Source organism: Equus quagga, chromosome 8 (genome assembly GCF_021613505.1).
Source record: "Equus quagga isolate Etosha38 chromosome 8, UCLA_HA_Equagga_1.0, whole genome shotgun sequence".
NCBI lineage: Eukaryota > Metazoa > Chordata > Mammalia > Perissodactyla > Equidae > Equus > Equus quagga.
In genome coordinates this window covers 91,294,883-91,320,125 of record NC_060274.1, presented here as the reverse complement: position 1 = coordinate 91,320,125, position 25,243 = coordinate 91,294,883, and the positions used below count along the sequence as shown (strand labels likewise).

At 40.4% G+C, this 25,243-nt stretch overlaps 1 protein-coding gene across 3 annotated transcripts in view; it reads left to right on the top strand.

Annotated features, from left to right (window-relative positions):
- ELMO1 (engulfment and cell motility 1) overlaps positions 1-25,243 on the top strand; it is a 520,286-nt gene that overhangs the window by 279,829 nt on the left and 215,214 nt on the right. For all 3 annotated transcript variants that reach the window (XM_046670304.1, XM_046670303.1, XM_046670306.1), the window contains exon 15: positions 7,639-7,747. In XM_046670304.1, coding sequence (XP_046526260.1) covers positions 7,639-7,747 — 109 coding nt within the window. The remainder of the gene's footprint in view (positions 1-7,638; positions 7,748-25,243) is intronic.

Below are 25,243 nucleotides of genomic sequence, written 5' to 3'. Positions count from 1 at the left end.
GGTCACTGTGCAGGCACAAACACAAGCCATCTCTGCTGTTATTGCATCCTTGCTCCTTCTTGTGGTACTCAACTTCACACTCAAAGGGAGGGCTTTGAGCAGAGTTTTGTGTGATTGCTTGGTGCTTCATACATCCTGCTTTTCTTACACTATATCAAAGTGCAGGCGGAATTTCTTTTTGGTTGATTAATGTTCAATTCAAGGTCTATTATGAACCTCCAGGCTTTAATTACTACACCATTACCCAGTCAATTCCTTGCCATTTTATATTTATAGCCTTTATTATGCCTCTGTATGTGCAATTGCCTAATTTTATTCTGAAAGATTTCACCTAATTAGCTGGATTTTATACCATTCTTCTCATTTGTCCAGATTGTTATTTATCTCGGTTCTCTGTGTGCACTTTCTACTTGATTTTTTACCAGTCTGACCCCTTATACATTCTTTTTCTCCTTTTCCTGGAATGCATTGTTATTTTGCCCTTGGAAACAGCTCTTTAAGTTTTTGCACACTCTGCTCTGGGGGTTCTTTTCCCTGTTCACACTCTTAACTGGGTCGTTCCATCTCAGCTGCTTGTGACATTGACCCTGTCCAAAGGCCCTGAGGCCTGGCTCTTCAGCCCCAAACGTACCATGGACAGCTGCCTTTCTCTAAATGGCCAATTAAAGATAAGGGAAGGTGCACAGGTGGTGCTTTTTTCTTTTTTTCTAAGAGCATGCTGCTAAAAAGAATTTTTAAGTGTTCTCTGAAATGCTTTGCTAACCCTCCCTCAGTCCCCTCAGTGCCACAGAAGAATTTCGATTTTGTTTTACTTGCTTGCATATTTTCTTAAGTTCCACCCTAGACCTGCTGAATCAAACTCTGGGGGAGCAGTCCAACTGCCTATGTTAACAAGCCCTCCAGATGATTCTGATGCTCACTCAAGTTTGAGAACCACTGTTCTCGAGAGATGCTGAAAGAACCTCAGGAATCCTAAATCAGAAATGCTGTTTATTTCACCTGAGTCTTTATTTTGCCATAGAGCAAGTGTCATAATGTCTAAAGCAGTTGTGTTTTGCTTTCTGTTGTGTGTCTTTTTTCAACAGCTTTGCTATAGATTTATAAGGATATTTCGGTAAAGCAAATGCTACCACCCTGGAACAAGAGTTCATGTAATTATTGTAGCAATGGAAGATCAATTATCTCCATCATTGAGGATTTGAGATGTCTCAGGCACTAAGAGATCTTCCATTTTTTTTTTCCATTTAATCTTTACAATCCTTTGTGGGTAGATATTCCTGTCCCCATTTTTATGGGAGAAAACTAAGGTTAAGGAACGTGCATAAAGTCACCAAATCTGTTAGAAGTAGATCCAGGAAAATCATTTTTGTCCAGAGCCCCCAACACTGTCTATTCATTTGTTACCATGTTAATGACTTTGCTGATCAAAGCTTTATTATTTCATCCTCTCCTTTCTCAGTAGGAATAGGTATAATGTGTGTCAGTAGGAATCAGTAACCAAGAATGTGTGCTCCGGGGTCAGGCCATCGAAGTTCCTGTGCTGGCTCTATTTATTTCTGTGCTATGTGACCTTGGGCAAATTATACAACAGCTCTTTGTCTCTGTCTCTCCATCTGTAAAGTGGGATGGTTTAGTATTTCTGTCACGTGGGAGTACATATGCTTTAAATGAGGCAATCAGTGCAAGCACTTAGAACATGACCTGGGAAATAAGTGCTCTCAGTAAATATAAGCTGCAATTTATCTTTCTCTGCCCTCTTGTCTGACCCTTTAAAGCTGTCTCTTTTAGGTTCATTACTTTGGAGATTCACTTCCCTTATCTATAAAATGGGGCGGTGGATCAGGTAGACTAGCACCCTGGGATTCTAATTCGTTCTCGTTTGTTTTCCTGGTTGGCATACTTTCTATAATTATGAGGTTCTTTGTTCTCTGCCCATTTAAAGTCATCATATTAGGCCTTTGTCATGTTTGTTTGGTTTTACGGACTTGCTCAAAATTCATGATCACAATTAAGTTTGTGCAGCCCCCTTGAGACAGCTGAGTGTTCTTTCTAATTCTTCTCTTTGGCTTTCTGGGACCAATCACCATTAGCATTGGTACCAAGGGGGAACGTAGGAGAAGTGGCCCCCAAGTCTCGGTGAGAGGATCTCAAGCTGGGCTTACACTTTGACCTCAGAAGAGGTATGGGTGTTGGCTATGTGATCTAAGGGCTAACACTTCATTCTGGGTTGTTCCGTGATTCTGTTACTAATGTAAAATTACTCCTGTGTCGGGCAGGACCTCACTGATACAAATAAGGCTTTTTGTTTGTTTATTTGCTGGTTTAACATGGGAGAATATTGGCTTTTCCTTAGGTGAGTCAGGAGACGGGTTTTAACAGAGCTTCTAAGGTTGAGGAGACTGAAGACAGGTGTCCTATGGTGGCCGTAACTGTTTAACACTGGGACTTTATTGCCAAAACCATCAGGCCGTGACTTGTTCTTTGGGTTCTTTGCTCATTCTCTGCCCTCATACCACCCTGTATTCCTGTGGAAGATTCCTGCTTGAACACGAGCACATGGGACTTCCTGTCTTCCATATCTGGTGTAAGTAGGTGATGACACTGCTTTATTTATACCTTTTTATGCTAAAATGATGGGAGAGTCTCTGGCTTCCTTTAACACCCCCAGAAGCCAGTGATCAGAGAGCCAGTCTCACTGCCATCATGAATTTGCTTTAGTTGATGGTAAAAGTGCTGTATGATATGTTGGTGAAGGGCTGCACGGAATAGGAAGAGGGAGGGCAATAAAGAGATGATGAACACTAACTCTGTCAAGTCTGTTTTAGGACTTTGTTTTGTTATTTAATATGCCCAGTAGTGCTATGAAGTGAGTTTTATGGAACTTCTGTACATCTCACAAAGAGATGGAATGCCTTGTGCAAGCTTACACTAGTTTTGCTCAGGTTCTCTATATTATCAGTGCTTCCCATAGCAACCTTGTGTCAGAATTGCGGCAAGATTCACAGCCCCTTCTCTTTGGAAAGAACACAGTACAAGTTCACAAACGGTCCTTGGTGGCCTGTGAGGAGACCACTATGCTTCATCTGACCCTTAGTTAGAGTTGAAGCAGCGTGAAAAAGAAGCCTCCGTAGATAAGAGGTAATGGATGAAGCCTGCAAGGCTCACTCCAGGACTGGCTACAGGGAAAGCAGAAGGGATTGGACTCAGCCCAGGTGAGGAGAGCTCAACAGAAAGTGGAAGAAAGTGTGTCAGGGACAACCAGCTGAATATAAGTCAGCAATATAATGCTGAGGCTAAGACAGCAAGATGGTCCCAGGAGCCAGAAAAACGGGTGGGTACCACACTGTGGCTGGCTGTGTACTCAGCACTTAATGGTCACATCCAAGCCAAACAGGTTCTTGATCTACACCACTGGAGAAGAAGGAGAAGAAACATAGAACGTTAAGAGGGGACTCAAAATTTATGGAAATAAAGCCCGTGAGGATATTCCACAGCAGCTTTGGTGACTCTGAGCAATTGTCACTCATCTTCAGGGATAAACGAGACAAGAGAAAACCTTATACCTTTGTCTAGGAGGGGCTGGGATTTATAGACCTACCTCAGTGAGATGGAGGAAATTGATCAAGTCTCCCTAGCCTCTTTAGATATGAAATTCATTGTTTCATGGGAATATGTATGGGAAGACAATTTGTAAACTCTAACGAGGCAGGAAGAGAGTTGGAAATTGAAGACCTTAAACATGGAATTCCAGGATTAACTTAGGCTAACTCTGTGATCTAAGCAAGTTGTATCTTCCTCTTGTTTCAACATTCTTAAGAGAATGATAATAATACCACCTGCCTCATCAATCTTATGGACTTGTCAGGCATCAGTTGATAGAACATATGTAAATATACTCTGTAAACTTAAAGTATTTCATAAAATGTTTTATACTTAATATGGCGCAAATGTCCAGTGTTCTTTAAAACATTCAGGCAGTTACATCTTCTTTTGGTGTATAAAGTGTTCTAAGATGAGTGATAATAGCAGGTTTTAGTCCTTTATCCATTGTGGCTTCTATTCCAGTAGGTTTACTGTTAGAAGAGTGAGGAAAAAATAACGATGAAAAATATGACTTGATATTTCCAAATGGAACTTTTCAAAATGTCTCAGGCGAACATGGTTAATATCAGAATGTTGAAGCTGAATATAGATATATCAGTGTGTTAAATTACAAAAAAAAAATACTGTCAAGTTTAAGAATTATCTCTCACTATAGTAATATCTTATTACTAACGTTCGTAATCATGGTCTTTTCTAAACATTTCTGTAAGAATGTTGACTTTAAAACCCACACAGATGACTTTAAAGGTTTGTGTCTGCCTTGTCTAAAGAAATCAGTCAAGAAGGAGGGTTTATTTTTCTTTAGGTGGGTAAATGTAATAAGATGAATGGTACATTCAAGAATAAAGAGAAGGGCTTCTCCGAGCTGATTTACATATTGATTACTTAAATTACTCGTTAATTTAGTGCCTGCTAATAAACTGTTCCTTGGAAATGTTTCTGGAACATTTATTGGCTGCAGTAATTCTACCTACAGTGTATGCAGATCACGTCCTCATTAAATATTGATGTGCTCATGAAATGTTAATAGAATGTTAATATGAAACGCAGGGGAATGTCCTCACTGGGACCTGGGAACTGGCTGAAAACTACCTGTCTCCTGTCTTTTCTTTATGTTCTGTCTCCTTCGTCTGTTTTTTCCTTTCATTTCCCCATCATCAGGAGATTCAGATTTGCTCCTTGATATGGCTCTCTCAGGTACAAAATTTTTACGAGAAATAAAGATTCATTGATTGATGGGAATTTAGCTGTCCCCCCTCCTGCTTTCTTGAACTGGAACTCCTGTTTAGAACCAGAAAGGATTCTCCTAAAAGGAAGAGAGTGATTCAGGCTCGGTCTAATGAGACTCTTGGGCTCAGGCAGATTGTCCAGAAGAGACCGCTAAGAGGGAAGGAGCCTTTCAAAGACTCCAGCAGTGGGCCTTCCCCACTTGGCAGGAGAAGGGATTTAGTTGGAGGTTCCATTCAGCTTTCTCAGAGAAAAAAACAACTGACTCAGAACGTGTGTTCACCAAAGAGACTGTAAAGAATAATTTTTATCATAAATTCCAAGACCGGTAAAGGCTACTATGTTCATGATGATATTCAGTGCATCATTATTTATGTGAGCACATGTTGCAAATGGTTGAAAAGTCTCACAAAGTGAGCTGGTTCATTTACTTCCTGGGCAATCATGATGGTGATAGAGTGATAATGATGAAGGCTCCGAAAACTGCCTATGATGCCTCAAGTGGCAGAGGAGATTGAATATGCAAACTGTTTACCTTGTGGTTACAGTTAGGTGTAAATGCAGTGCTGGAGGAACATCCTCAGAAGGAAGCAGTTGATTTGTTACTGGGGTCCTATCAGTGGGTATAATAATATGTATATACACGTGTGTTATTGTTATGGTGTTTGTGCAGAAAATAATTGGAGCACGATTTTATTAAAATACTCCCCCTTTGGCTGTAAACTGTCCGCCCTCTATGAAGCTCCCTCACGTTACTTCACTATTTGGAGCCCAGTCTGCATCAATCAAACAGCACTTTCGTTTACTTTTCCTTCTTCCCCTTTTTCTTCTCTCCTTCTTTTTTCTTCCCTCCTTCCAAATAGTCATCCTTTTACTTCTCTTTCCTAAAAGCCTTCCCCTCTTTGTCTTCTTCATTCCTTGTCTGCCTCTCCTTGCCTTTTTTGACCTCTTTTGATCTGTTACTGCCTGCTGAGTGCACTGCACAGGCCCAGTCTGAGCCGTCCTCATGTCTGCCAGGGACCCTGCCCAGGCCCTCCAGGACTGTGCTTTTTCTCTTACTCCCTGTTATCCATTCTCCATACTCATAGGTCTTTTAAAAATAACTCAGGTCATGTCACTGGCCTGCCCAAACCTCATGGTTAGCATTCTCAGGGTCTTAGAATGACACCCCGTACAACCCTGGGGCGGTGGCTCTGGCCCACTCTATGCTCCCCTGCTTGCTTTGCCCTTCTCAGTCTCCTGGAACCCAAACTGCTGCCCTGCACAACTCCAGACCCCACCTTGTAGACCAGGTGGTGTGCTGGTCTGCCCAAAACACATCCTACTCAACTCACGGGCTCTGTCCTTGATGCCTTTACCTGGAATGTTCCTGCTCCCAGACCTTGATGGGCAAGCTCCTTCTCATCCTTTGATTCCCAATAGTCACCTGACTATATACACTCTCCTCCCCTGGCCTTCCCCAGTACTCTTTACCACCTGAACCAGTGAATTTTTTTTCATAGCACTTGTGATTGATAAACTGCAGCCACCTCTTTTGTTTTGTTTATCTCCCTCAATTAGAATGAATGCTCTGTGAGGTCAGAGCCCTGATCTGTCTTCTTCTTCACTTTATGGGGCTGAGGCACCTTCCTGGCAGATAATAGGTACTCAATTATTATTGTTGATCAACTGAATAAAATGCCATTCCTGCCACTGAAGAGTTCAAAGTTGAGGGGGGAACACAACATGAGTCGGTGCTGATGGGAGACACCGACTCAGGGCGGTGTAGCTCTTGAGGAGGCAGCAGGCAAGTCCACTGGGGAGTCGGAGGCAGCTTTAGAGGTGGATAAACTAGTTCTTTTGTGAGACAAGCAGCCTCTTCAGCTATCCTTCCTTTTGTTGACATACAAATTTGAAGTTTAGTAACTTTAAGGTAGAGTTTTATTGTTTTGTTTTACTTTTGTTTAATCCATGTGTAGAATGCACCCTTAGTTGTGGTAGGGACATCTCAAGCAAGCTTAAGGAAGGAGAAGAATTTATTAGACCGACCAAGGGGTTTTCAGAGGAAAAGTTGGGCAAGCAAACTGTTAGGATAGGAAAGTAGCTCTGCTACAGGAACGAGTGGGACCAGCCGCTCAAATGGTCTCAGAGCTCCCCCTGCCTCTCCTCCCCGTTTTCCTTTGCATTCTGGCTTGCTTTTCTTTCTTTTTTTATTTTTATATTGTAGGCTCCAGTTCAGGTAGCTCCTGAGCTCACACCCCTCGGGTGCTGTCGGCATAGTTGGGCCAGTTTTCCCCTTTTTGTATGATAAGTCTCAGGGGAGGACTCTGGTTGGGCCAGTTTGTGTCACATGTCCCTTAGGCATGGTCCAGTCAACTAATGCCAGGGGTGAGATCCTGTACGAACCTGGAAACTTATGTGGGAAATATGTGATGAAAATGTAGGAGTTCAAGTCACAGAAGAAAAGTTGCTACTCCCAGGAAGGGAAGATGTGACTGAGAGGAAAAGAAAATGGTTTTCTCACTCAAGAAAAACATCTTTATCGTACTGTTTTGAAAAAAGCTCCATAGATACCTCTGTGTAAGTGGAAACGAACAAGCAAAATGTCCTCTTACAGATTCAAAAAAGGTTTTAGGAGATTTGGGAAACATGAGAGTTTTAGGTCCTGTATACTGAAAATATACTTACAGTACAATTTTGTTCTGGCAACAAGAGCCTTAGCTTGGTGATCTGGAGCAGATCTAGTCCCTTATTACTGTGGGGCCGACATTCTTGACGTTTTCTGCAAACCAACTTCCGTTTCTGACCTGTTCCCTTTCCCACTTGCAGATTGTGCTTGAGAACAGTAGCCGAGAAGACAAGCATGAATGTCCCTTTGGCCGCAGTAGTATAGAGCTGACCAAGATGCTGTGTGAGATCTTGAAAGTGGGCGAGCTGCGTAAGTACACTGGTTTCCCACATGGGCATGAAGCTTGGCAGAGACCTAGCTTCCAGGGTTGTGCCCTGCCCTGCACAAAGAATTCCCAAGGTGCCAACAGCTATGCATGGGCGTCACCGTTCACCAAACACTCTGGCTCAGGTTTCCAGTGTATGTATTTCTGCATGTCTGCTCTGGAAATAAACATTATTAAAATCTACAAGAATGGGAAAATATGCAGGTACTGTGACTGATTTTCACATATTGTAAAAATGAGCATATATTAAAACAGCATTGCATTTAATACTCTAGGAAAAATGATCTGTGGTTTTCTTTTTTAAAATTACAGTTTTTAACCTACCAGTAGATCGTTTTCTTTTCTTTCTTTTGAAACAATTTTTCTCTATAAAGAAAAATTGACTACCTTAATGAAACCCTCTTGCTCCCAGTGTTTCACTTGTTTAGAATGCTTTTTCTCAGAAAGAAGGAATTATTGAAGAAAATGGGTAGTTGATCATGAAAAATGTGGTCAGAGATATGCTTATTGCTCTTTTTCTTACTTAAATTACAAAATTGAAGAAAGGACACCCAGAAAAAGAGGGCATGATACTTCTCTTACTTTTTGCTCATTGGCATACTTTAGCTTTAACCTGTTAAGGTGAGTCTGATTTAAGCTGGTCCACAATCATTGTCAACAATGAGCCTCCGTAAAGTGGCTGCCTTCCATTCCTTCCAGCATCTAGGGAGCTGACACACATATAAATCTTTCCTTGTAGGCTTAATAACATGGGCCCCAGAGAAGACTGTTTATACCAGAGAAATGTTAGGTGTTTGGTATTATTCTGAAAGCATAAATATTCAGTCACTTGCTTTGGAGCTTAAAATAATGGTCTGAAACGACTAATGGGAACAGATCCAATGATTAAATTGGAAAGGGGGAGATGTTTTATTTACAGTGTAGAACTGACTGCAGGTACTGCTAAGGTAAACTAGAAAATTTGGAACTTAGTAAGGAAAAAACTAAGACTTTGAGCCTATCTGACTAAGCACAGCAGATGTTGTCATCCTCCAGTGTGGGTGGGTAAGGGACAGAAGCTGAAGTTGACGTGGAACTGCCACGAAAGTTCATTACTTATGAACTTATTACAAAAGGGCATTGTTGCATTAGTAGAGTTGCATCCTGACCTGAGAGATTTCTCTGTTATCTACTCACATTCATTGATCAATTTACCTGGGTCCTTGATGTGAGTTTTCCTTCCTACTCCTCATTAGACTAACTTGTTGAGATTTATGTCTGCTGTATAGCTTACCGCTTATTCAACTGAAGGATTAAAGTCCTAAATCAAACAAATCCTACTAAATTCCTCAGGCTGCTCACTGTGACTGTTTTCTGTTTATTTCAACTTTATGAGGAAACTGTAGAAAGTCACTTGCTAAAAAGCATTGCAAGACCATCTAAGATTTTCAGAACCTGGAGAACAGTCATGCTCTACTTGGCTGGTACTTTTTGTCCAGGTTATTGCCCCACATGGCCTTTTTCGTGCCCCTCGTCCATTTTCATCTTCCCCAGTGGCCTTCTTTGGCTATCAGCTGTCATCTGGATGGCAGCAGAAGGTACACTCTTTTGTGCCTTGACTGCCACACCCAGCTTTCTGCTCTTTTCCTTTGCCCAGTGGACATGTGTCTATCATGCTACAAGTTAACACAAAAAAGAAATATGGCAGAGTAGAAGGAGAATGTTGAGAATAAAGGGGAGCTGATTCTGTCTCTGCAACTTACGACTTTCATGTCTTTGGGTAGTATACTCACAAACTTCACTATGCTCTTACATGCCCACATTTTCCCCAGAAATAGATTGGTGGTATTTTGGGTGCTGATTTGAGTAGTTGTGTTCATTTTGGCTTGATTGCAGGTAACCTCAGTGGCTGAAATTGCAGTGGTGGGAGGGAGAAGAGTGTCCCAGGAACAGATAATATCCAAGCTGAGGAGACTAACTTGGAACAGATGGCCAAATTCCAGGCCATGCGCAAGCAAAGTCAGTGTGCATCTGACTTGGAGTCTCGTCTGTGTCAGTGGGGTCCCATCTGGTGGGCAGAGGGGAACCGTGGTGGCAGGAGTCTGAGCAGACAGTGCTGCTCAGGTGAATGTCAGCTCTGTGCTTCGAGGGAGAAGGGCAGGTACAGAATAGGGGCTGACCTTTGGCTGGTGCAGAACAGCCCTCTTGGACTTTTGAGAACTTGGTAACCAAGCTAGGAGCCAGGACAGAACTCCATTCCTATGGGCTGAGATAACAGAGTGGGGATGAAGGCAAATACAATGGGGATCCCTGGGGGTGCCCCAGATGCTGTTCTTGTGCTGTATATTATTCCATATGTCACCTTCTGCTGCAGAGAAGGCTTCCAGCATTCTGCCACAACTCACTTGGCACCTAGTCAGGCCTTGTCTCAGCAGTGAGGTTGGGCATGAGCAGCTGGGGCCTGACATACTCTTGGCAGGTTCCCTTCACCTAAGATGACAAATGCATTTATTCATTTGTTTAATAAAAATATATTGATTACTTACAATGTTCCGGAGACTATGATGGGCACTGCAGGTACAGATGTGGTCCTTGACCCCTAGAAGCTTCTACTTGAGAAAGTATAAGAACGAATTGGGACTGACACTTTTTCCTATTAGTTATAAGTCATTACATATATTTTTAAATGCCCATGATCTGTTCTAAAGCATAATTTTTCCAATGTTTTGATAGATTGAGTTTTCAGGTTGACATGTTGCTCATCTTCCACTGCAAAAGCCATTCTGGACATTTTGCAAGGCTTACAAAAGAGCCCCACATTTCTGAAGACTTCATGCCCAAGTGAGTTGTTTCTGCTCATAAAATATTAAAGGATTGCTACATTCTGATTGAATGCTAGACATCAAATGATGAAACACCCTGTGGTAAGAGGAAAATTGCTTTTTAATGGATTGCCTTTTGCCCGTTGCCATATTAAGTAAGTTACAATACGAAAAACAAATCTGAGTGCACCCTTATGTTGAAGGAGATGTCTATTTTTCTTCTGAAGAAAATTAGTTTCACATAAAAATCCATCTTCCTTTGGTTTGTATGTGTCTGCTTTTCTCCATTCCTGAGTCCATGGTTCATCTCAGATTTGTGTTAGTAATTGACCTGGAAGATCATGGGTCACATTAGCTCTATAAGCAAGTACTGAGACCAAAGAAGTACTCAATTAAAAATCTAACTGTAGATTTTCCATAGTAGAAAGATGCAATTTTTGGGGCTGGCCCCGTGGCCGAGTGGTTAAGTTCGCGCGCTCCGCTGCAGGCAGCCCAGTGTTTCATTGGTTCGAATCCTGGGCGCGGACATGGCACTGCTCATCAGACCACGCTGAGGCAGCATCCCACATGCCACAACTAGAAGAACCCACAACGAAGAATATGCAACTATGTACCGGGGGGCTTTGGGGAGAAAAAGGAAATAATAAAATCTTTTAAAAAAAAAAAAAAAAAGAAAGATGCAATTTTTTAGAAATGCTTTGTCTTTTGAGGAAACTCACTTCTGAAATACAAATTATATTTTAATATCTAAAGCAAACATTAATGTTCAATTAAATGAAGTATACCACATATTTATGCACAGCTTTCCTTTAGATTACTTTAAAAAAATAATGTTTTCTGCTTCCCAATGATTGACATTGCAAGAGGCAAATGTTTTAATAGTGTGGTCTAAAAAACAATTCCTATTTATATTCTGAGAGCACTTTATCAAGGTTATTTAATTGAAGTCTATAAGAACCCCAGGAGTTAATCAAGATCAATAGCATCTATGTTTATTCATTCAAAGAAGACTTGCACTTACTGCATATTGTCTAGGGTCACTGAGCTCAAACCGGTGTTAAGGATGCTCAAAGAACAGTGTAGAAAGAGGCAGTAAAGTCGAGTGGTTGCATTTTGGCATCTGAATGACCCTTCTTTGAATCACAACGCGGCTACTAATTGGACTCCTTGGATCTGCTTCTTTTCTATTCTGAGCTTCTGGTTTCTCATCTATAAAATAAAGATCATATCTGCCACACATAGTTATTGGGAGGAGTAAATGAGGAAATGGATGTTGCTTTAGTTGGAAAATGGATATTTTTTTGCAATTGATAGAATCTCACTTTCCTAAGCAAAGTGCAGGTTAAGCGAAGGACGGAGAGAACTCTGGGTTAAGTGACAGCTGGAACCAGGACCTGGAACAATGTCCCTTGTTTCTTCACGCTCTACATTCTGACTAAAATTATTCTTTTTATTGTTTTCTTTTAGTTTCAATTTTAAAAATCCCGAAGAATGCATATGGACCTGGTGTGGTCACACATCCCCCTGGCCTGGCTTGTATAGTTGACACCCCAGTTAGAAGAACAAGATTGAAGTAGAGGGATCAAGTTTTCAAAAGAAAAGATATTTTTGTGTGCACAGGGTTGGTTAGGGTGGAGGAAAGCAGGAGGTGGTGCCCTTACAGAAGAGAGACACAGCACAGACAAATCCATAGATCCTCATTACAGGTGTGAAATCCTTATGAAGATACTCAACTTCTAACAGGGGCTAAAAAAACTTGATTTTTTTTTTCTTTTTTTTTGAGGAAGATTATCCCTGAGCTAACATCTTCCACCAATCCTCCTCTTTTTGCTGAGGAAGACTGGCCCTGAGATAACATCTGTGTCCATCTTCCTGTACTTTATATGTGGGATGCCTGCAACAGTATGGCTTGATAAGCGATGTGTAGGTCCACACCTGGGATCCGAACCGGTGAACCTTGGGCCACCAAAGTAGAACGTGTGAACTTAGTTGCTGCACCACTGGGCCAGTCCCTAAAAAAAAACTTGATTTTTTTCATACAAATAGGTTAATTACTTATATTTTGGGTATGTAGCACCTTACCTTGTTATATTCCAAGGTCAGGTAAGCTAGAATATTTCTTCTGGACTCTCATTCATTCATTTGTCCTTTCATTCATTCAATAACTATAGGGCTCCTTCTCTATGAGTCAGGATCTAATCCCTGATGACACACTTAGAACGCATACTCTTTCCTCAAGCAGCTCAAGCCTGGACAGTCCTTCACATAAACAAGTGATTATAAAATGTTTTGCCGTTTATAACACTACGTTTAAGTTATATTAATGTCAGAAGGAAGCAGTGGTCAGTTCTTCTGTTCATAGGGAGTCAAACAGGCTAAGAAAGGAGTGTCTTGGAAGATGTGACACAGAAGAGGAGATACTTGAGTGTGTACAAACACAAAGATGAGAAGAATAACCAGGCAGGCACAGTGTGTGTATGATGGGCAGCAGCTGTTGAAAATTCCAGGCAGTGAGATGTAGGTGGAAGGATCTGGAGGTTCAGAGAAGTCTAGTTCTACGTGGCTAAAGCAGTGGGCCTGTGGGAGCAAGCAAATGAGGAGATGCCAGCAGAAGACGCAAGAGTCGGATCATAAGGATCTGTCATGCAGAAGAGTTTGGAATTCACCTTACAGCCAGTGGGAACCAAAGGACGGATTTTTAATAAGAAGAAGAAATGTCCCAGTCCTGGGCATAAGATCCTAGAATTGGATGATGTTTTCTGAGAGTGACAAGAGCTTGTGAGCATGATAATGTACAGGGCCAAGACCGAGGACAAGCTTACCTCACTCTGGCCCAGATAGTGCATCAGTTGGGAGGCTTTTAGCTGCAAGTATTGGAAATCCCAACTCAAAATGGCCACTGTAAGAACATTTATTGAATGTCATAATTTCAGAGTTGAGTAGGTCCTAGGGTTGTACTAGTTCATAACTGTTCAGTGAAGTCTTCAAGGACCCGGGTTCTTTCCATCTTTTGGTTCTGCCATCTTTGGTGTACCATATTTGTCCTCAGGCTGGTAGCAACGTGGTAGCTACCATCACATGGTCCAGAGGTACAAGAGGCTGTCTCTTCCAGTGAGTCTCTTTCAGGCATGTGGAAATGTTTCCAAAAGCCCTTCAGCAAACCTTCTCTCATATCTCATTGGCTAACACTGTGGCCTGTACCTATGCCTAACCCCAGTCATTGTTAAGGGGAGTGGAACCTTCTGGAGGCCAACCCAGTCATTAGCCACTCCCTAGACTGGAAGTGAAACCAGCTTTCCCTGGGTATATGGCCACAGGATGGTAGATAGCTAAAGAAAACTGGATTCAGCTAAGATAGGGACAATAGCTACTTGAAACCTTAATTCTGTCCCTTTATTTTAAAAAGTCTTTCTGCATTCTCCTTTCTGCTGCATAAAACTATAACAAGTTGAAGTCAGATTACAGCCCTCTGTCATTTTGCCTTTTCTGGGAATTGGGGAAATGTGCTGGCATTTTTTTTTTTTTAATGTAGCAATATCAAAGGTTGAAGAAAAATGGAAATTGAGGTTTGATTATTATGTATTTCATTTTTCATCACTAACATGCCAGGGCTCCACTACCTTACTTTTCCTTTTGGCAAAGGGATATTTCCACTTCCTCAATTATGTTTTGTGTGTGGGTTATTCTCAGGTGTATTTTGAAGGTCAGAATGGATGTACATTTGTGATTGAAGGCTTCATATTTCTCTGAAACAGTTTTACTATCTGTACCTGTTTGACCATATATAATTAGATTAAAATTTAATAACTACTTCTGTTTAAAAAGCGAGAACAAAATATGTCACACACTATAAAAATGTTCAGCCTTTCCTTACTTTGTCTTTCAGTGGCAATATTTATTATAACACACCACTGATGCTAAGTGGAGCACTTTGTATAATTCATCACCCAGACACCTCTGCTTTAGCAAGTAAAAATAACACAGATGAGCTGTCTGAAGGACTCTTTGGGGTACAGTGGCAATTAGAATAGACACTTAACTCCGGGACACTGGTATTTTCGTACTTTGAGAAGTACCATCCATCACTTTCATTCTTAGAACACTATGGCTAAGAAAACTCAAGAAAATTAGCTTTTAACAATTAAACCTCTTAAGGACCTTTTTTTCACCTAATACTAGCTTGTACCCATGCTCCACGGAAAGTGGAAGCCTCTCAGATCTTGACTTGTCTTGCATGTTCATAGTCTACTTCTACTTTCCTTTTCTACTTCAACCTTAAGTTTGACGTAAAAACAAACAAAATAAGATAAATGTTCTAGGCCTGAGCCTGGCTCTAGAAAGTTACATCCACTTCTGGTCCAAATTGAAAATGTCAGAGGAGAACATATGAAAGTCATTTGGGAGTGGTTGTTTAAAATAATTGTAAAGCTGGTAACAGAATTTATAATAGTATTATCGCAAGATAGAGGATTTAATGTAAGATTCTTGCATTCAGAACCAGAAGCCCTGGGTAATAGACGTAGCTGATGTCAGGGCTTCATCAGGATGGTTAGCCATCTCGCTCCTTAGTCTCCCATTTGTAACATGGGAAAATGTTGATGATCATCATCATCATTCTTATCTGAGAATCAGATGAGGAAATGTAGATTAAAGTGTTTTGTTAGCAGTATTCGTAAAAGAAATAACAATGACTTGAATCTGCACATTTAGAGGAACAGAGATGTAGCCCATCTCTTAGCAAAGCCAACTCTTCCTGTGCACAAGTACTTGGCTGTCTTAAGAATTTGCAGTTCTGTGATGGTTTGTTGGTGTTTCAGAAGGCGGTACTTGTGGCTACTTCTAAAATCACCGTGTAATGGTTATCTCCATAGGAAGTGATTGGTGAGCGAAATTAAACTTGGCAGTTTAAAAGACCAAATCAAGCACATCTCAATTATAAATGGATGAAAATAATTTATGTTTATCCTAGGCTTTTTTAGGACTTGCTCCTTTTTACATTATTTCTGAGAAGATATGTAGCTGGAAGCAATCAGCCTCTGTTTCCGCTGTCTGCTAGGTTATAATTGAGCGGGTAGGCTGGTAGATTTGCCCAACTTCATAATGGAGAGAGACACAGACATGTTGAAAGAACACAGATGCCCACTGTCTTCTCCTTCTGCCTTGTAGAAATACTGTTCCAGGGTCCTCCCAAACACCAGGTTTGGGTGAGTGTCCTGATCCTCCTGTTAACCCTGCTCTGCGAGGGCCTCACACCCTCCTTAAACTTCTGCAGCACTTCATCGGCTCCTCTTTGTTATACTTTCTACTCTTTAGTAATACTTTTTTTCCTTTAATTTGTAGTCCTGTTTCTCCTAAAAGTTGAGGTGGTTTATAGAAAAGCATAAAGCTAATTAAAAAATAAATACGTGGTGAAAAGAAAGGCAAATAGAAGATAAAATTTAAAAAGTGAATTGTTACTGTCTGCAGAGTGCATGTTATAAAGGCCTTTGTATTTCCTACTTGTGGACCTTGAATTTGGCTCAACGATTCGTTTGTCCCCGGGGAAGCCAGGGGCGCTTAGTAATAGAAAACGGCTCAGTGCACATCCCACCTGACTAAACTCCTTGTGAAGACCCAAGTGCTGATTTCAGCTGATGCTAAAATAGTATTTGATAACATTTAATATCATTTGTTAAAGATGATGGACTCGGACGCATTCTTAGCACCATTTTTTTTAAAGCTACTTTATAGCCACAAGCCAGCATTATATTTAAAATGGTGATAACAAAACACCTTTCCCATTAAAAACTGGAACTGAAGTCGGATGCTGTAGGATGCTATTGCTCACCATTATTGTTTCTCCTTGATCTGGAAGACACAAACATGTAGAGGTATAGTTCATTGACAGAAACAAAGTATTTTAAATTATAGAAAATAAACTATCTAGAAATCCCGGAAGAAGCAAAGGAAAAGCTTTTAGAATTAACGTAATTTAGAAGAGTAGCTACATAGCAGATAAACAAAACTTAGTGTTTCCGTATGTCAATAGTAATTAGTTAATTATAAAATGGATAAAAGGATTTTTTTTAGAAATGGCAATAAAAATGCAAACTGCTTCAGAATATTCTAAAGGAAAACATCTTGGACTTATGTGAAGAAAACTATTAGACTTTATTAAAATATACAACACAAGTTTCAAATAAATAAATAAGCAAATGTTTTATTCCTGATAAGAAAACAATATTGTGATAAAGTTGTAAATTCCCCCAAATTAGGCTCATATTTCATTTCAAAATATCAGTGGGAACTAGGATGGAAACTTCACAAAATGATTGTAGAGTTCATTGGAAGAATAGGGAGGTGAAAATTGGTAAGGAAGAACTGATAAAGAAGAGCAATGAAAAATAAATGGAAATAAAAATATATTTCTTTTTTTAAAACATTTTTTGCAAGAAAGTCCAAAGAGCTCATTCACCAGTGTCCACCTATTGTTGTGATCACATTTTGCCATATTTGCTTTATCATTCTCTTTCTTTCTCTGTCTACACCTACGCACGCACGCACGCACACACACATTCACACATATTTTTATAAAAATATGAAAAATATGTTTTTATGGCAGAAAAAATTGTAATATAATTGGAATAAAAAATCAAAATAGATAAATAAGAATGATTTTAAACTGGATCCAGCTCTGGCATGTTGTACTTTAGAGAGAGCAAAAGGTGCTGGGAGGCACACTTAGCAAAAGACTTTCCAGGAGAGCTGTGGGGAGGAAGGCTTGGGGTGCTGCTGGACCAGGCATCATCGTGGAGTCAGTGTCAGGAGCCTGGCTCAGAGCATCTGCCACTGATGGAGGTCTGAGAGGGGCTCGCTGCTACCCAGCGCCTCTGGAGCGCAGGTCAGGGGGTGTATGTTGACCAAACTTACTTCCACCATCCCTTCTGTTCTTCCGCAGCACTGTGGGTGTGGCTTACCTAAAATCCAGTGGTTCTGTACATGAGGAACTATGGATTTCAGGACATGCAGCTTCTTTTATAAGTAGAAACATCATAAAAAAAGAAAAACGTAAAAGTAACGTGATCCCAGTAGATGAAGAGGCCATTTGCATGGATGGCATTTTCACTCCTTATCTGTAAAATCAATCTAGTATTGAAGTTACTGATCTCACACCTAAAATGTAAAGTGTGAAAACCATCTTCCCCTAGTTCCATACCCAAGGCTTGGCCCCACAGGATATGCTTTTTCCAGGACAATAATCACCCTCCCCAACATTTATTGCAGGATTGTGATGCACCAGGCCATGAGCTAAAAGGTCCAAGTATGTTGTAAAAGTAAAATATTAATTTGGAAGGGCAGCATGAAATGGAGGGAATTTATAAGCAGAATATTAGAAGATCCAAATAGGTAGTAAAGTAGAATAAAATAGATCACAAAAAAAAAGGAATTAAAACAATAGAAGTTAGGATGCCACACTGCACTGAAATAGTGATGAAATGCTAATACATAAGGTTTTTAAAACCAAAATATACATGAGTAAAACAAAGCAAACAAACAAGAAAAACCCAGAAGCATACCCACAGCTTCAGTCTGTGACACACTTCCCTTAGATGCTGTGGCTTCCCAGAGTTGTGGGTTCCTCCCAGGTGGTCCTCAGTGACTGGGAGAGCAAAAAGCTCTAGGATGCCTTTTAAAACTTCTCATCTTTAGCCTGAGGGCTTTGGATGGAGAGATTTTTCTGGTCACTGGAGTAGATTAAGAGGCAAACGCCAGTGGGGTCTCCCAGCCCTGGGCACTTGAACTTCAATCAAAAACCACTTGCTGATTTAAAGATAAGTAGAAAGAATTTATTAAAAAAAAAAAAGAGAGAGACTATGCCGTTTATTAGATACTTTCTATATGGCAGGCAATTCCCTGAGGTCAATAGTCTGTTAACCCTTACAACATCTCCATTTACAAATGATGGCCCTGGGTCTCTGGGAGAGGTCACGTAGACTGAGGTCACACACACATTAGATGCAGTTAACTGTTGTGGGATGCCATTGTGCTGTTTACTGTTAACTACTGTGCAGTGCTATCAGGCACTGCTTTCAATTTGTGAAATGTCCTGTCTTCCTTACAGACTGTAAACTCCTTGAAGATTAGACTCAGAGTGAATTCACCTTCCATCCCAGCCTCTACTCCAATGCTTTATGTATAGTCTGCATTTAATAAGTATTTATGACACGACTAGAGCAGCTTTGTATTTGCTTCAGGGTCACTTCCAAAAATACTTCTCAAACATCACTCAATTTTTAAGGAACTTTGTGTTTTACCCTGAAACCTCTCAAACAGCATCATTTTTTCTTCTAAAATAAGTGAGCATGAGTTATACAAAAGAGCTCCTTTTCATCCCTGCCCCTCCTCTTCCTCCTCGGGGTAGCTTGGTGAGAAGGCCTACTGAGTCTAAATTTGAATTAGAAAATATCAACACTACAGTATGTTCCCCAAAGAGGAAAAAATGATCTATTTTCAATCTTGTGTTTCAGAATACACAGCTGTGTGACTTCCTAATTTATGATATTCCCAACTGCCTCCAGACAGCTCTCAGCTTGCTGCTTCTTTCCCACCTACCCCTTGCTACAGGAAACAGGGCAGACTCTAACCGGTCCAGAACTTGGACTCCTGTGGGGATGTAGAAAGGCCAGTAAATTACTGCTCCAAAGATGCCTCCTGTCTAGTCAGGTGCTCCCAGCCACTAGAACCTGAAAAGAGCCAGTGGCTGCTATAGGCTAGGAAGTCAAGCTGTCAGTTCCTTGCAGGTCAGTGTCAGCTGCCTGCGTGTCCCTCTGGAGTGTGGCCATTCCCCGCCTCCAGGGACCAGGACACAGCTTTGGATCCCAGGAAACAAGCGCAATGTGGCCTCCCTTAATTTGGCTTTCCAAGGGTTTTGGCCGCAAGAACAGATTGCAGCTGTGGCCTGAGCATCTTTAGAAGTGTGAATCTTTTTTTTTCCCCCTTGAAGAAGCTATTTTGAGCGTTATAATTGCATATTTCATGTTGTTATTTCATGGCATGAGTAAGGAGAATGACTTGCATTTTTTTAAATAGAAATCTGCTGGTTCCTTTGCTCTTCTGTCTTGTATAACCCAGGCCAATGATTCCTGAATTTGGCTGTGCATCAGATTCACTTGGGGGAGCTTCTGGGAAATATAAATTCCTGCAATGGAATCCAGAAATCAGTATGTTTAATAAACTCTCCAGTTCATTCCTAGGCAGCTCAATTGTCCCCTCCTACGTTTGGGAATCTCTGTTGTACCCCTATCCCTTCCCTCATGGTAGCTTGGATCATAGTTAAATGAATATGTTTACGGGATGCTTAGGGCTCTCTAGATTGGGAATTCGAAAACCTGGATTCTAGTTCTAGCTCCACTACTGACTGGCTCTACACAAGCCTCTTCTCCTGTGTGGTCCTCAGTTTCCTCGGGTGTAGAACATTGTTATTGCCCAAGTGGCTGCCAGCTTCAAGGCTGCTGTGTTAAGCCAAGTCCTTTTTATGTACCCAATACTGTGACTCTAACCACTAAATTAGTTAACTAGAACTTTACCATCATTAGTTGTTGAATGACACATGTATAACCTAGATTGGTATTGGATTCTGTGCAAGAGAATTAAAGAGATGTCTAAAGATCTTGCTAGGAGGGGCTCCTAGTGACTAGACAGTGTTGCAGCATGGACCGAAGGACCTGTTTTCTCCATGCAGATATGACTGCTTTCACCATTTGAACATAAAATTTAGTTTAATGTGCTTTTCCCACTCTGAATCTTTCCTCCTTTGAATTATCGACTTTACTGCCAGCGAAGAGTCCTTGGAGAAGAATCAAACCGTAATTTTGCCAGAACAGATAAAGGAAATGACAAAAAACATTGCTATGACTTCATTCTCCCCTGTCTGGTTGATTTTACCCTGTCTTTTCCCACCTTGACATCCTCTTGGTTAGCTTGGTGGCTCTTGCCCCTCCACGATGCAGCAGGGCTGTCGGGGGCTGAAGCAGCTGCCTCGCCCATCTTTACTTGGAAACAGAAGCATTTAAATAATCCTGAAACTTGGAGGAAGAAACAAGCCTGAATCCAAATGCTGCTTAACATTTCTGCAGATCGTACCTATCCATCCCGAGAAGCACAGCTCTAATGGTTCTTTGGCTTTTATTGGCTATTTAATGGTTTGAGGAATTGCTTTGTGCTGGAGCCCGTGAGAATCCTATCAAAATGCACAGACTCATTTTCCCATCCTGACTTGCCCAGGTCAGAACTAATCCTGCTGCTTTTCTGTGTCATTAATGTGATCAGAGGAAGCTTCCAATTTAAGGCCTCGTGGGATTGACTGTTTTGGTCATCTTTAACATTTTTGTTTTAGATTAGGAGTTTACCTAAATGTGTATACTTTAACAAATTTTTCTACTTGATTTTATTGTAAAAATGAGCTAATTACTTTTTAACCTGATTCTTTTCACTTGATGTGTTACGGATCTCTCTCCTTTCAGTAAACTTATTCACTTGCAGTTTATTCAAGCTTTTAATAGTTGAATAGTATTGCATTTCATATATATGGCCATATTGTGAATATAGATATAAATAGTATCTCATTTATGTAAGTACGAGTCTCTTTTTGACAGATATTTACATTGTTTACAAATTTTTGTTTTTGTAAGGGGCACCAGGATGAACATTTGTTCAGTAAACATGCTTAACATCTTAGCACTGGGGCTTTAGCAGTAAAATAAAAGAGAATACCATCCCTTCCCTTAAGTAGCATATATTTTACTTGGAGAAAAACTGACAATAAACAAATAAAGACATGTCATGTGGTAAAAAAAAAAAAATACCGTGGAGAAAAATGAGACAGAAAAGGGAGGATGTGTGACATGGCCTCACTGAGAAGATAACATTAATCAAAAATATGAACAAAGTGGGGCTGGCCCAGTTAAGTGGCGTTGTGGTTAAGTATGTGTGCTCCTCTTTGGCAGCCCAGGGTTCGTGGGTTCAGATCCTGGATGCGGACCTATACCACTCATCAAGCCATGCTGTGGCAGCATCCCCCATACAAAATAGAGAAAGATTGGTATAGATGTTAGCTCAGCAACAATATTCTTCAAGCAAAAAGAGGAAGGTTGGCAACAGATGTTAGCTCAGGGCCAATCTTCCTCACAAAATAAAAATGAAAATTAAAAAAAATTTTAAAAAATGAACAAAGTGAGGGAGTAGGCCAAAATAGTATCTGGACAAGAGTTTTCCCAAAAGAGAGAAAGCAGTGGAAAGCCCTGAGGCAGGAGTGTCCAGCATGGGAAAGGAAGAGCAGGGAGCCAGTGTGGCTGGAGCAGAGAGAGCCAGTGGGGAGAAGAGCAGGTGATAAGGCAGGTTGGAGGGCAGAGAGATTCCGCAGGCCCCTGTGGACCATTGTAACAAATTTGACTTTTACTCTGAGTGAAAAGAGAAGCCATGGGATGGATTGAACATACAGGTGACATTATGAGACTTACAATTTGAAAGAATTCTTTGGCTGATCTATTGAGATTAGACCATAGGGGAGAGCAAATTCCTATACTCCACTCCACTGAACAAGTTGAGACATAAGGGTGTCCTGAACTAGGGTGTTAGCAGTGGAGATACTGAAAAGTAGTTGGATTCTAGATATATTTTAAAGGTGGAGCCAACAGGATTTTTCTGACAGATTGTATGCGGGTGGGAAATACAAAGAGGAGTCAAGGATGGATGACTAGAAGCATAGACTTGTCATTGAGATTGATGGAGGGCGTAGAAGATCAGCAAATCCGTCTTGGGAATGTTAGTTTTGAGATGCCTTTTAGACATCCAAATGGAGATTTTGTAGTTGGCTCTGTGTGTCTGGAGTTTAGGGGATGGTTCTGAGCTGGATATTTAACTTTGGGCATCATAAGCATGCAGACAATCTTTAAAGCTATGCGATTCGATGAGAGTTTCAAAGAGGTTCCAGGATTGAATGCTGAAGTACCACAAAAATTGAAGACTGGGGAGAATAAGAGGAGCTAGGAGAGGAACTGAGGGATGTAGGAAGAGAACCAAGAGAAAGTTCAATTAAAGGTGAGAGATTGCCTGTGTGAAATGCTGCAGACCATGGAGTTAAATGAGGATTGAGAATTGAACCTTGATTTTAGCAACATGGACGTCAAGAGTGACCTGAGAAAGAGCGGTTTCAGTGGGCTGCTGAGGAAGAGAGCTTGACTGGATGGAGTAAGAGCAAGTGAGGGCAGAGGGATTGGGAGAGTGAGTGCAGATGAGTGCTCCTCAGCATGGCCTGAGGATCGCTGCAAGGAGATAGTGCAGTGAGCTTTCAGAAACTTCTATAGCAGTTTGTCATGGCCACAATGACATTCAAGCATCTGATCATTTTTCTAGTCATTGCTTTTTATTTTGTTTTTCAAGAGTGTCTGTTTCTAGTTAACAGGTAAGAAATGAAAAACAAACCTGTCCCTCACCACACACGGTTTGAGAGGTAGTGGTATAGATGACTGTTTAACGGGATTTTGCTTTACAGCAGAGCAGAAAAATAAGATGGAAGCTGGAGGGGGAGTTACAGTCAAGTGGGATTTTTTTTTAATGGTGGGAGAAATTATAGCACATGTATATACTCATGGGAAAGATTCAATAGAGAGAGAAAAGTTGATGATGAAAGAGAATATATTTCTGTGGCTACATCTTTGTACACACTTTTAATAATTTCCTTAGTGAAATATCTACTAGTGCATCCTGAATAAGAGAGTATGTACCTTTAGTATTTTTTAATCCAATGTAATGTATGTTCATTTGCTGAAAAAATTTTAAATGAGGAGAAGCAAAGCTCATAATCATCCATTATCCTACCACCAGGATAGATTGGTGTAGCTCTTTTCCATTAAAGTGAGATTATGCTATTTTAAATATTCTTTTCTTTCCATTTAATAGATTGTGATTATCTTCCTACAACAATAAATATATAATTATATCATTATTTAATGACTGCTTAATATTTCATTGTGTGGATCAACTATAATTAATTTGACCAGACTCTTATTACAGAATATTTAGAGATGTGTCCATTTTTGGTGGAAGTAGCACTGTGATGAACATCTTTGTAATTCTATCTGATTATTTTCTGAGAATTAATTCTTAGAAGTAGAAGTTTTGTGTCCAATAGTGTGAAATTTTAAAGCTTTTTATTCCTTTAAAATTTATGCTTAGAAAGGCTGAAACATTTACATTCCACTGAGCAATCATGTAGATTTGGATACAAGATTTAACACAGTTTTTTGAACTACTGAAAAAGTTGGAACTGGAGGAAGAAAGCTAATTGAGATGGTGGGAGTTGTGGTGGTTATATATTCATATAGATAGACACATACCTAATAGATATAGACATGAAAGAGATTTATGGATCTAGAGGTGATATTTATTTATCTATACCACAGCCATACTATGACTTTCATGGGCCTTCAGTACTTTTATATGAGCCTTCATGGCCCCTTCCTCTGTAAAACAATATTAAAATTTATATTTTAAGACTGCATTATTATAAACATGAATATAATCCAGGCTTGATTAATTATGATATATTCATTCCTATCCTGTTTATGTTTTTCTTCTGATTTTAAAAGCAATTAAGATGAAAACATTTTCCTGGGCTTCTAAAAGTATCCTGGGCCCTCAGAACTGTGCCTGCCAAGCCACGTGGATAGGTCAGCCTTGATTATGCTTCTCTGTAATTTTAATATTTTTAATAATGAACAGGTATTACTTATACAAAAGTTAAAAGAGAAAGATATCAGACTAAATTTATAAATAGTCATCATCCCTAAGTAGGTTTCTTTCACTTTGTCCACAAAGAGAGGAGATACATTCTTCTTTTCTTGTACGTTCCATCCCATTTCCTCCCCAGCAGTAGGCTGTAATGGAAGATTTGGTTGCCGCCATGAAGAAAAAAGTAAAAACTTATTAGCTTCCCTCCCAAACTTGCTGCCACTCCTGATTCCTGATGTCGCCATTCACCCAACTGTCTGTCCTGAAATTTAATGTCATCCTCAGTCACAGCCTCATGTCCACAGCTGGTCAACGACCAAGTCCTGTCAAGTGAGGACCTAAAGGTTTCTTTCTTTTGTTTAGTTGAGCTATACTTGACTTATAACATTGTATTAGTTTTCGCTGTATAATATAGTGATTTGAGAAGGGAAGCTGATATATGTATATATTGCAAAACGATTACCAGAATAAGGTTAGTTAACATCTGTCACCTCACATACTTAGAAATTTGTGCGTGTGTGTGATGAGAACATTTAAGATCCACTCTCACCAACTTTAAAATATGCAATACAGTGTTGATAACTATAGTCATCGTGCTCTACATTACATCCCAGGACTTATTTATCTTGTATCTGGAAGTTTGTTCCTTTTGACCACTAAAGATTTCTTCTGTCTCTTGATTTTTCTGTGTTTCCACTGCCATTACCCTCACTCCGGTCACCGTGGTACTATCTCCACACTTGCCCCCTCTAACCCAGCCCTGCTCATCCTGCAACCATCCTGTAAAGCAGATCTCTTTAATCTGATTTGTTAAAATGAGATGGCTGCTGTTGGCTCCTGTTTTCTCTCACAGTAAAGTTCAAACTTACCACCCCTGTGCTCCAGAAACCCCAATGTGACATGCTTCCT